Source organism: Artibeus jamaicensis, unplaced genomic scaffold (genome assembly GCF_021234435.1).
Source record: "Artibeus jamaicensis isolate MK-2021 breed Jamaican fruit bat unplaced genomic scaffold, CSHL_Jam_final contig_1015, whole genome shotgun sequence".
NCBI lineage: Eukaryota > Metazoa > Chordata > Mammalia > Chiroptera > Phyllostomidae > Artibeus > Artibeus jamaicensis.
In genome coordinates, this window is record NW_026521194.1 from 20,632,985 (window position 1) to 20,646,369 (window position 13,385).

The 13,385-nt window shown below is 33.2% G+C and overlaps 1 protein-coding gene across 7 annotated transcripts in view; it reads right to left on the reverse strand.

Moving 5' to 3' along the window:
• NBEAL1 (neurobeachin like 1) overlaps positions 1–13,385 on the reverse strand; it is a 165,340-nt gene that overhangs the window by 105,845 nt on the left and 46,110 nt on the right. For 5 of the 7 annotated variants that reach the window (XM_053658795.1, XM_053658824.1, XM_053658724.1 and 2 more), the window contains exons 7-11: positions 13,269–13,351; positions 12,844–12,929; positions 9,571–9,877; positions 7,585–7,691; positions 812–898 (exon numbers count right to left, since the gene is read on the reverse strand). In XM_053658795.1, coding sequence (XP_053514770.1) covers positions 812–898; positions 7,585–7,691; positions 9,571–9,877; positions 12,844–12,929; positions 13,269–13,351 — 670 coding nt within the window. The remainder of the gene's footprint in view (positions 1–811; positions 899–7,584; positions 7,692–9,570; positions 9,878–12,843; positions 12,930–13,268; positions 13,352–13,385) is intronic. The other 2 variants (XM_053658892.1, XM_053658853.1) reach the window with 1 other exon arrangement.

Below are 13,385 nucleotides of genomic sequence, written 5' to 3' on the forward strand. Positions count from 1 at the left end.
ATGTTGCACATCAAGAATAGAAAACTGATTACCATGTCTCTTTCTATACCACAGCTCTATTTATAAACCTGAACATCAAGATAATGTGAATTAGGACATCATGTAAGCTTATCAAAATGTGAAAACAAACATTTTTGGAAAGAAAAAAACAAAGCAATTCTGTAGGTGGTCTATCCAAACTAAATGACCTATTTATTACAAAAAGCAACAAATTATATATTTCTACCTATCCCCATATAGAGTTGAATATTTAGAAAAAAAAGTTAAGTTTTATTCTAAATTAAGACTCAAAGGGTTCAGCATCTTCTTCCCTTCCTCCAAGATTCAGGTTGTCCACTGAATTACAATCATTATTTGAAATCAAGAAGCAAAGAATCAAGATATTAAAAGTGACCATACATATTCACAAAGCCCTGACGTCCCAATACACCACAATGCTTAGGAAAAGAAGCCCCAAAATTATGAAATCACCACCAGGTGGACAGCACTGATACTGGGATCCCGTTCCTGTACTTTATATCTTCCTCACACTGGAAAGAATGCACACAGACACAAATGAAATACTGTTGATCATTTATCTCAACCACCAAAATTTTAATCTATTCATCTTTCAAATAAAATAATTAAAATTACTTTTAGCAATATTTAATTATTGCTAAAATAGTTTTAATATATCTTAAAAATATTTTATGAAGATTAGAATTAGATAATGTTTGTGTGTTTAAGACAAAAGAAGAAAAGTACAGGAACAGTTGCTCCCACTGACTGATTTTGGACTTCAGCTGAAACAAGATGCAGGCTTTGTAGATACCTGGTCCTCATTTATTTCTGTCAGTAATTTGTTGGCAAGGTCTTTCTCGTTCTTGTCTGCCACCTTATTGTTAGCATTTAAAAATAGCTGTTAAAAACAGAGACAAGAATAATGGAGAAAAAAACATTAAACTGTTACCTATAAGGAGAAATGAAGCTTAAATGGGATTCCATGTCTCTTGAAAATAAATCCAAGAATCCACTTATGAAGTATACCACATTTACACTGACAATCAACTATTCATTTTTATAACAAATATTAAGTTCATATTATTTATTCTCTCTTGGAACTCAAAGAACTAAAATAAAAAAACAGCAATAATTAAATTAGTTAATATGCCTAAATTCTTAAAGAACCAGGAGAGAGAATGTTTCACAGAAAAGAAAATGTGCTACTGATACAGACTAACCTGTGGTAATGATGCACAGTGAGGGTTCCGTAGTCATGTATGTTTGTGAAATGCTATTCAACTACCTTTAAAAAGGGTCTTGGGTTCTTTGCAGAAATACTTTTTAAAGTCTCAAATATGCTGATATGTAGTTTGACAAAGGAAGTCAATGTGTAGCATTTTCCAAATTTATCTGACCACACATTTCGTTAAAACAGTTTTGCAAACACAAATCAACAGTATCAAGAGTTGAGCGTAAGCAAGTTTGTATACTAAAAAGGAATCAAGTCTTTCAGTTTAAGTATATAAACTCAGCATCCCATAATGTCTCAGTCATAGTCTGGGTAAAAAGAAAGAGTTGAAGTGAGAGTGAAGAGAGAGAGAAAGTTAGACTTATAAGGGATTTATCAAGAGCACCCTAAGAATAAAGTTCTTAGGAAGTTCTATCATTTCAGAAATGAGAAAAGTCTAGTAATGTGCTGAAATAATGCAACATAAAGTGGATAAAGGTATGTAGCCTGATGTGGTAAATAAAGCTTAATCTAAGAATAAATTAGTGTTCATAATATAGGCTTTGGAATTAGAATCCTGGATGTGAATCTTGGTTCCACTATTAACTGTCTAAGGAAAAAAACAAAAAGCAAAAACACCACTTCTCCAAGGTTATTTTCTCAAAAAGCAAAAGATTATTATCTCATGAAATAAGAATGCAGATTAAATGAGATAATCCATGCTAGATTATCAGCACAGTATCTGGCACAAAATAAGGGCTTGATAAATGAAAGCTGGTATTATAATTATCACAAATTTTTTCTAAAATAGTACTATTTCATACTATCTAGTTTAAGGGATACTGACTGCTCAAAACTGATGAAAGCAAAAATGAGTCAAGTCTCTCTAGAAAGCAATCTATATCAAGAACCTTTTTAAAAGTTCTTATTCTTTAAACTAGTATTTTTATTTCTATATATTTACCCTAAGAAACAGAAACTTTATGCCATAATTTTAGAAGAGATGTTTACTTCAGCCTTATTTATTGTATAATAGTAAAAAGTAAGAAACCACCCAAACACCCAACAATAGTAGAATAGTTCAATAAATTACAGTTCATCCATAGGCTGAAAGAGAAATCCTCAAACTTTCTTGTCACAGGACCCCTTCACCACTTAAAAATTATTGTGAGAGCCCCAAAGAACAGTTATGTGGGTTACAGCTATCAGTATTTACCATATTAGAAATTAAAATCAAGACATTAAAAATATGTTTATTCATTCAAAAATAACAATAAATCCATATATGTTGACATAACATTTTTATGAAAAGTAACTGTTACTATCCAAAATACACCTTATACTCACATTTGTGAGAATGGCACTGCTTCTATATTTTTACAATTTTTTAAATGTCTGACTTAATAGAAAATAGATGAACTCTCATACCTGCTATTTCATTCAGATCATTATGATAATGCTGTTTGGTTAATGTTTATGAAGAAAATCTAGCCTCAAAGAGAAACATTAAGATTTGATTTTGCAGACTCCCTAAAATCATCTTGGAAACCTCATGCTTTGAGAACTACTGGATTGAAATATTTGTTTATCTGGGACAGGCAGTTGGAACCTGTCCCAGAGATGACAGGCAGGTGGGAATCTGTCCCACCATCCAGGGTAGCTGTGGCGATGGAGCCAGTGGCATCATGGTGATTGAGTAGCTTTTATTCAGGTAGGGAAACTGCTCCCTCAGGTCCTCCGACAGTCATTAAAAACAAGGTTTTGAAAAATATATGATGACAAGGCAATTCTACTGCTGGGATTATGTCCTAAGAACCCTGAATCACCAATACAAAAGAACCTATGCACCCCAATGTTCATAGTAGCACAATTTATAACAGTAATGTGCTGGAAGCAACCTGAGTGCCCATTAGTAAATGAATGGATCAAAAAACTATGGTACATTTACACAATGGAATACTACACAGCACAAAGAAAGAAAGGGTAGGTCCCTTCCTACCCTTTGTGACAGTATGGATGAACTGGAACGCATTATGCTGAGTGAAATAAGCCAGGTGGTGAAAGACAAATACCATATGATCTCACCTTCAACTAGAACCTAATCAACAAACAAGCAAACAAGCAAAAATAACCAGAGACATTAAAATTAAGAACAACTGACAGTAACCAGAGGGGAGGTGGGAGGGAATAATGTGGGGAAAGGGAGGAAGGGTTTTCAGGAACTATAAAGGACACATGAACAAAACTAAGGGGGGCGGTGAAAACGGGAGGAAGGTGGGGATGACTGGGGTGGAGGAAGTAGTGAGGGATAAAAGCAGACAACTGTAATTGAACAACAAAAAAATAATTTAAAAATAAAAATTTTTTAAAAAGAAAAAATATATGATGACATATATTTTAGAGAAGGGAAGACTCATTTTGGTTTGGGCATATTCTTGATATCACACCATTTAAAAGCAGGATACAAAAATATTCAGTAGGGCCCTGGCTGGTGTAGCCCAGTGAATTGAGCACGGGCCTGTGAACTAAAGGATCACGATCACGGTTCGATTCCCAGTCAGGGCACATGCCTGGGTTGCAGGCCAGTTCCCAGCAGGGAAGGCACGAGAAGCAACCATACATTGATAAAAAAAAAAAAAAAAAGAAAAGAAAAGAAATTCAGTAGTAACAAATATATTCACATTAAAAATATATACACAAATATTGTTCCACATATTTTGACACAATTTTAAATTTTAAAGGTTATAAATATACTGTGTAAAAAGATTAAGAAAAATCTTTCATAATTCTTTTTTCCTTCATTATATTAATTTTGATTGTATAGTCCTCTAAAATTTAAACAAAGTTCTATTAAAAAAAAGTTGCTCATGGTAACTAAAACTCAAGGTCACATCCAGGTAGGTGTGATTCCCAAAGTAAGTATACCATTCTATCCACTCCCAACACTCTTTTCCATAGAACATCCTTTAGTTGATTCTTTCATAAATTCTCATTCCTAAGACAGCCTTGATACATTTTTGTTGTAGTTGATTTTAAGAGGTAGATGTTAAGAAACAATCCAATCCTACTCCCTAGCCCAGTTTTTGCCCATGGGTCCCTTACACAAGTTCCTTGACTTGACCCTTTGTCTTCTTTCCCCCTTATCCCCTACCCAGCTACCCTCTGGAAATTGTCACTATTTTGCTTGTTTGTTTTGTTGATTAGGTGTTTTAAAATGCATTATTCCTATCATAAAATTCAAAGAAGTGATTCCATGGATTTGTAAGCACTTTACAGTATGCTGACACTCATTTTGGCAAGCCCTGAAGTCTTTACGCAAATACTTAAGGACATTAATGCGTACTTAAACTGGCTGGTGAATCTCATACACACAAAAAGCATAAAAACTGCAGCAGTCAACCTACAGTTTTCCAGGTAATTCATAAATTATTTATGTCACTTAAAGCTTTGGTTGACAATGTTTCCAATAGGTCTGAATATTTAAATAACAAATATTTTTATTCTCTATTATTATAAACTAAAATAAATGATTCCTTCCTTACTAACAAAAAAGTTTAAACAGAAATCAATCACAGACACCTGTAGTAGCATCTTGTAATACACTTAGAAACTTGAATTTTTATATATTCAGGAATCATATCACCTACCTCTATCAAATATGTGTGTTCATCAGTAAAACCTGTAATTCTCCTATATTTAAATCACAAAAAATACTTTTTCTTACAGACTAAACAGTGAGCACTAATACACTTACAAAACTATATGCATCAATAAACTTAAGGTCAGAAGACACACCTGGATAAGATACCCTTCCTCCATCAGGTGTTAGTATTGAGCTAATCATTAAATAAATCTTAGGACATATTTCCTTATTTGTATAATAAAACAGGCAACTTATTTCAAAGATTCCCCCTTTTTATAAGACTTAATGACTAATGTTTGATGATGAATCTACAGTGATTCTGACTAGGATATTCTGGAAATAAAGACCACTGCCAGGTGGGAAGGCCACTGAGAAGGCCAGGTCCCAAAGCCTTGCTTTCCCTTCTGAAATAGGTTTCTTTCTTCTCCAGTATTCCTTGTTTCGAAATAAAATGTGGTAACTGGTATCAAATAATTAAGTTTTAAAGTACTATGACTATCAGCAAATTTACAGACCTATTATAAGGAGCTTTGGACTATCCCATGATAGAAAGAGCAAATACTATCTACACATCATGACAAATATTTCAAACAAATTTTTAATTTTTAAAAAGATGTTGACCATGACATGATAGAGTTTTAAAATCATACGAGTCTCATATATTGAAGAAAGTCACCAACTAATAAAATGTAGTTCTTACTGCATTTTAATGTAGTAAGTTCATACTATTAAATTTTAGTTTTTACTACATTTTATGATTTACCCTTCTATATAATGTGTAACTGGCAAGCTCTCTACACATGTGAGATTCTGTCTTCATCATTGAAATTGTCTTTATAGCTGAAAAAGCCAAATGACTTTTTTACAACAAAAGGTTTTATAAACATTTCTCTTATGCTGCTTTCATTGTCCCAAATTTCTTTCCCAAGAATAAACAATTTTTAAAAGGTGAGGGAAGGCATATCAAATCTCCAGGGGTAATCTGGTATTTACACTGACTTCATAGATATTCACTTCTATTACTTAATATATTTTTTACTGTTTTACTGTCAATTAAGCATCATAGTTACATAAATGCTTTCAGGGATACTCCTTCTAACACTATAGAAAAATTCAAGGAGCTGGTATTAAAATTCTTATTTTAAAGTATTCTCACAGAATCAGAATAAACCCCTGGTACTTTTCAGCAGGGATTCCATGAAAGGAATAGCTCAAATAGAAAGGTAAAAGCTCTGTGAAGCAGTTTCATTTTCAAAGGCTTCTCCAGAAGCTCTCTAAAATAATTCTGATACCATCTTAAATTTATGGAAATACATAATGAACAGAGGTACTAGTTATATACTCACACACAAATCTGCTAAAAGTATAAACTAGTGAAAAATAATTTGTAAATGGACAGTGTATATCAAGAACATCAATAATATTTCTATTTTTCTACACTTCCAATTATTTAAGTTGTTTTAATATTAATACAATGTTCCCTAACCTTAAAAAAAGTTTATACTCTTTGACATACTAATTCTGATAGAAATAAAATTCTATTTGATGAAACTTGAAAGTTATGTAACAGCAAAAAAACTGGAGACAAATTAATTATCAATAAGGAATAGTTGAGTACATTATGGTATATCCACTTATTGTTGTGCAGATATTATAGACATAACAAAAATACTAATGAAATAAATGAAACAAAAGCACAAAATTATATGCATCAGATGCTGTCACCAAATTTTAACAATGCATAAGAAAAAAATACTTTAAAACTCAACAACAAAATAAATGAACAATCCAATTTTAAAATGAGCAAAGGTCTTAAACAGACATTTCTCCAAAGAAGATAAATGACCAAAAAGCCCATGAAAAGATGCTATCACTAATCATTAGAAAAAGGCAAATCAAAACATGAGATACCACTTCACAACCATTAAGATAACAATTATCAAAAATGTTTTTACTTTAAAAAGAAGAAAATAACAACTCTTGATGAGGATGTAGAGAAACTGTAGCCCTTGTACCACTGTGCATTATTGGTAGGAATGTAAAATGGTGCAACCACTAGGAAAACACTATGGTGGTTCCTCAAAAAATTAAAAATTGAATTAATATATGATCCCACAATCCCAATTCTGGATATACACTCAAAAGAATTAAAAGTAAGGTCTTGAAGAGACATCTGTATACGCATACTCATGGCAAAATTATCCGTGACAGTCAAAAGGTAAAATCAATATAGGGGTCCATAGACAGATGAATAAATTAAATGTGGTATGCACACACACACATTATTTGGCCTTAAAAAGGAAGAAAATTCTGCTAAATGATACAACATGGATGACTCTTGGGGACATTAAACTAAATAAAATAAGTCACACACACATAAAAAACCCCTGTATGATTCCACTTACATGAGGTACATAAAATTGTCAAAACCATTCAGAAAGTAAAATGGTGGTTGGTGAAGAGAAGGGAAAATGTGGAGTTGTTTAATGGGTATAAACTTTCACTTTTATCAGATGAAAAGAAATAGGGAATAAATGGTAGCGATGGCCGCACAACTACATGATGTGAATGTACTTAATAATGTGTACTATACACCTAAATATGGTTAAGACAGTACATTTTACATGTGCACTTTACCTAACAAAATATGGTGATAATAATTTGCTCAAACTTGAATCAAAACATAAAATAACAACTTCTTAAAAATCAAAGAATAGTAATAGAAAAATACCTTGCAATTCTGTAGCAGTCGTATGAGATGTTCAAAGCAATTACTGTTAAGAAAAATGGCCTGAAGAACAGGCCTATCTGTGCAGTTGAACATGGCTGTAATGGTATCTAGGAAAATAAAAATAAAATCACCCATTTATAAGGTAGAAAATTTTGGATCATAGAAATATTTACTCAAGCCATATTTTAAATTTAGGCTTTTCAGATAACAGATATAAATTAATTAGAAATAATAGGGGTGAGTAGTTGAAAAAAGAATCTGTATTTCTTACTTGATAAAAAAAGTGAACATTTCTATACTTTATTATTAAAAATATTTAATTTTTCATATGAGTGATATGTATTTCCCAGAGTTTACTTGATTGTTCTTCCATACTAATGCTCAAGTGTTAACCAACTGAGGTTCCAACTTGCTGTTATTAAACAACATGTGGTTGTATTTGGCAACACTGTCTCATTTATCTATATTAACTAACAAAAGGCCTTTATGAAAAAGAGACTCAGTCAATCCATTTGTGATGATGCTTTGCTCTTTTTTCCTACTGAAGGAATACCTGCATTCAGAAGTAAAAGAACATTTGGTGTAGATAATATATATAGTTTCCAATAAAAAGTTCATTCAATATAGCCTCAAGCTTCCTTATAAACTCACAATGTTTAATAATTATAAAACACAACATGTTACAGCATATAAAAGGACAGACACAGCCCTGGCCAGGCAGTTCGGTTGGTTAAAGTAGTCCCAATACACCAAAGCTGTGGCCTCAATCCCCAGTATCAGGGCACATACAAGAAACAACCAATGAGGCCCTGGCTGGTGTAGCTCAGTGGATTGAGCACGGGCCTGGGAATCAAAGGATCGCGGTTCGATTCCCAGTCAGGGCACATGCCTGGGTTGCAGGCTGGTTCCCTGCAGGCCAGTTCCCAGCAGGGAATGCACAAGAGGCAACCATACATTGATGTTTCTCTACCTCTCTCCTTCCCTTCCCCTCTAAAGATAAATAAATAAAATCTTAAAAAAAAAAGAAACAACCAATGAATGCATAAATAAGTAGAACAAATCAATGTTTTTTTTATCCTTCTGTCAAATCAATAATTTTTTAATAAAAAAAATTAAAAGAATAAAACACATAAAATATAGATCTTATTTCCCTACAGAATCACTACTGTAGTGGCTCATTAAGTTTCACCAAAATTTTGATATCCAATATTTTTAAATTAAATACTACATACCCACCCACATAAGCATTTTTTAAGTCTGTAGAGCTACACAACAAACCATTAATATTCGTTATATCTGGATGATAGGATATAAAAAACTTATGTCGTTTTACTTATCTGAATTTCCTAGTTTAACTGTAATAAAAATATTTTAATTCTATAAAAAGGAACTCTTAATTAGTAATATTTTAATCTATCAGTCTAACAAAGGAATACAATAAGAAATCACATATTGGTGAAGGAGCTTACAGAGAGAGATAAATAAGCACAGAATGACACATAATAACCAACACAAAGAGAAACCAGACAGACACACACAGAGGCAGAGGTTCTGAGGACAAGGAAACAAAAACAGAGGGTTCTCTGGAGGAAGGACAGATGTGGAAGTAGGCTACAGAGATGCTACAGAAGTATATACAAAACTGGTTGTATGTGACTCTTGCTATAGGTTAGAAACTACAAATAGCACTTTCTAAAAATTTACTTATCCTAGAATTTCAAAATCATAGCTGACTTTCTTTTTAACATTGATGCTTTTAAAAAATAATACTTTCAAAAGAGAATTTTGAAGCTCCACTTTTGTCACTATTAAATAAAGATGTATACACAAATTTCCCTATTAATAATCTTGAAATCAAAATTTAAATAGTCTCACAATATCTGAATTAAACAATCAGTACTTTCTATACAATGGCTTTGTATTTCAAATGAAGTGGAAAATATAAAAGTAACAAAAGGACTCAGAGAAACTTTATGCAATACTTACTCAGCATTTTTATCTGTAGAGTTATGAACCAGCTTTCCCACTCTCTGGACCGCCTTTGTTTTGGTAAAGCTGAGTGATCTGAATTTAGCAATTTAAAATAGTTCTCCAGAATAGCGCTGGTTTCCACCTGACGCTGGTCAGAGCTGCTAGTGAGAAGAATATGCACCACTTCTGTAAGGCACTTCAGAGTCAGTTCTACCTTCCTACCCACTTCGTCAGGATTTCTGTCCTCCCAGGAATCACAATCTGCCAACACTCTCATAAGAACTTCCATGGTGGCTGGAGAAATTGCTTGCAAAGCATTCTTCTGAAATATGACAAACAGCAAAAGTAAAACCCCCAAATCTGAAGTTTTGTATGCTTGGAGAAAAAAAAAAGCTGTGGCCAGGTGGTTCAGCTGGTTGGACAGTTGTCCCATACAACTAAAGGTGGCAGGTTGAGTCCCAGGTTGGGGCATGTGCAGGAGGCATCAGACCACTGTTTCTCTCTCACACCGATGTCTGTCTGTCTGTCTCTCTCTCTCTCCCCCCTCCGCCTTCACCCTTCTTCTCTCTCTAAAATCAATACACATATCTTCAGGTGAGGATTTTTTTTAAATAGCTTTAAAAAAAGCAATTTAACAAATCTTCAGACTTTTTATTTTAGTAAATCAACATAAAAAGAATTTTAATCAGATACTTTGACACTGCTGGTATTTTATCTGCCTTCATTTCCTCACTAACAGAATTCTGATTTTCTTCACACAGCAATCTTCTCACATAGAAAACTCACCACACCACCTTGCATCTAGGAATAGCCATGTGACATAGTTTTGGTCAAGGGTATATGCCAGCAGACTATGAAGAAGCTATCACTTCACAAATAAAAAGAAAGAACCCTCTGCTCTTGGCCTTTTCACCCATTCCCTGCCTGAAATGCAGGCATAAGGCCTGGAGGCACCTTTATATCACAAGGAAATAAACTCAGGAATTTAAATAAGGAGGCTGGCCCTGGCCAGTGTGGCTCACTTAGCTGGAACATCATCCAGTAACCAAAAGGTTGTGAGTTTGATTCTGACCAGGTCACATGAACACAGTTAGGCAAAATCATCTGAAAGTAACAGCAGTGAAGCTATTAGGACTTGTTATTATCAACCTAATATTACTGATGGAGTTTAGCAGACGAGATAAAACGACATCAAATGTCAGCTTTTCAGTATCTCATTTAAAGGTAGCTGGCATTTGCCATTTGTCTTCATCTCCCTCTCCACCTTTGTGCCTAAAATGCAGACAAAAGAGAGCCAGAACTCTAGAAGCTATCTCGAAGCACAAGAAACAAACAGTAAGTAAAAACAGACTGACAATCAAAGGAACCTGAATACCTGAGGATCCTAGAGCTACCAGATTAACTCTGGACTGCTTACTGTTGTTTTCTTTTTTTAATGACAGAAAAAAGTGAACATCTAATTTAAGCAGTTATAATTTTAGTATTTACAGGAAATCATGAAAGTTGAACTAATACACCTGTGAGTTACTTAGTACTTATAAGCACATGTACTTTGTTAAGTGTTTTACATATACATTATTTGGTCCTTATGACTACCCTATACATGTTACTATTTCCACATTATAAAAGAAACTAAAACACATGTAAATAGTTTATCCAAGGTCATACTTACAGATAGATATAGGATCTAAACCTATGTCAATCCGGCTCACAAACCCCTGTGTTAACATAACACGAAACAGAACAAATACGCCAATGGTAAGCCCAGGCATGATGCTTTGGGAAGGGAGAATAGTCATCGGACTTCAATTTTTCTGCTCTTTATGACAAGGCCATTCATACACATGTAGATATTCAATTCATCTAAATCCTCTTTCACTGATGCTATCATCAACAAACAACGTTCTGACTTCAACACAGCAGTTACTTAAGCTATAACTTGATTATAAGGATTGAGTATTTTAAGTACATAAAATAATAAGTTGGCCTTTTAGTATCTGCTTGATTTCTGTTAGTTTTAACTACTGGAAGTCTCTCAGGGCACTATTACCCTTGGGCATTAACAAAAAATCTGTGTTCAAAAAGGGAATGGGATCCAACCAGCTTCTCCATTAGCAATGGAGAAATGCAAAAGCAATGTTGTTTCCAATTTTATTCACATACACTTGTTAGCTCTTATTTTTAGTACAGTATTGGAGAAATGATGGACATTGGGAGACACTGAAATAAAAGATAGCAGCTAATAAAGGTAGGTGATAAAGCAACAAATTAAAAAATACAATGTTGGTCACCAGTCCTCCTACTACAAAGACACTCCCCTTTTACTAGAGTGAAGAGATGAAGGCAAAGTAGCCCACGAGGAAACCCAAGTAATATTACTAGCTATACCTGTGATTTTTGTAACCAACAGAATCATATAAATTTCCTTATATTACTGTTGTTGCAGTGTCTTAAAACTCATTTATCCTTATCTCTTCTTCTAAATTTTCATTAGTTATTAGACTTCCTAGTATCTCTTTTATTTAATGTGTTATAAAGCATATTACTTTGCTACAAATTTTATTAATATTTTAATAACAGTATTTTAGTAAAATTAGTTTCCTTTGTGATATGTATTTAATTATAGGCATTCGAAAACATGCTAATAAGCGGCTCTATTGAGCTGCCAAAAGAGTATGTGATACAAAAAGTGTTAGAAACCTCTAAACTGTGTGCATAAAGAAAATAGGCAGAATGTCCTTTTTGAACTATAATCCTCTTTCAACTAGTAATTATACTCAAAAGTTCACCACAGACAGCTTTGAAGATACTCAACTTAAAAAAAAATTACAAAATAAAGAATACTTTTCTTAAGGGTTTGTTAAAAACCTCGTTTACATGCACTTGGTAATTTTAAGTCAACAGAAGAGTGACTAAATTCATGTATCTTGGGAAATCAAACTGCTAGAGCTCCATTTCATCAAGTGGACTAATACAGCTGACTACCCTCTATACTCTAAAGTAAGAACCAGCAGCTGAAAAGCCAACTAAAGTAAGGACTTATGAGACCAAAAACTGTTAAATCTAGTTATGCATTAATATCATTTTTAGTACTAAAATTATTATTTAGGTTTCTAGGAAGTTAACAAAATAAAGAAGTAGACTAGTTTTAAACAAGATATAAACTTAGAAAAATATCTGTATGTTTCATTAAATTATAAGAAGAAATTAATACATTAAATAATCCACGGAAAGCTTTTTGCACTGGTAACTATCATTTTGTGTATTAACATTCAATACATTCCTCACCTGCCCACCGGCTATAATGGCTCCAAAAAGATGCAATAAGCAACACTTAAGGCTTTCCTTGAGATGTTCACTTTCCTGAAAACACTCTGTGAATATAACACACAAATAAACAAATAAATAAAATTGCTCTTTCACGGTATTATTTATGTCCAAGGAATGTCTGACATTGAAACATTAAGAACTATTTGTGAATAGGCTAAAATCTGTTAAAAGGCAAGGTTCATATGTATTTTTTCACAGGAAAGAAAAAGAGAAACCACCTATCAGGTAGTATTTTAGATACTTTATGCCATCTCATTTAATTCTCATAATATTCCAGATGAGGATGATATTTTTGCCCCCATTTATGAGTGAACAAATGGAAGGTCCCAGGGCTACTAAGTAACATCAAAATCAAAGTAAGAGAAATTAGAGCTGTTACTTACGATAAAAGAAAGGGACAAATTCCACAGTGAGAGACGCTGGTTTGTATTTCTGTCTGCTCTTTTCCACCGTACTAAGGATTCGTCTACCATCAAAAAGAAGTTAATACCAAATTATAT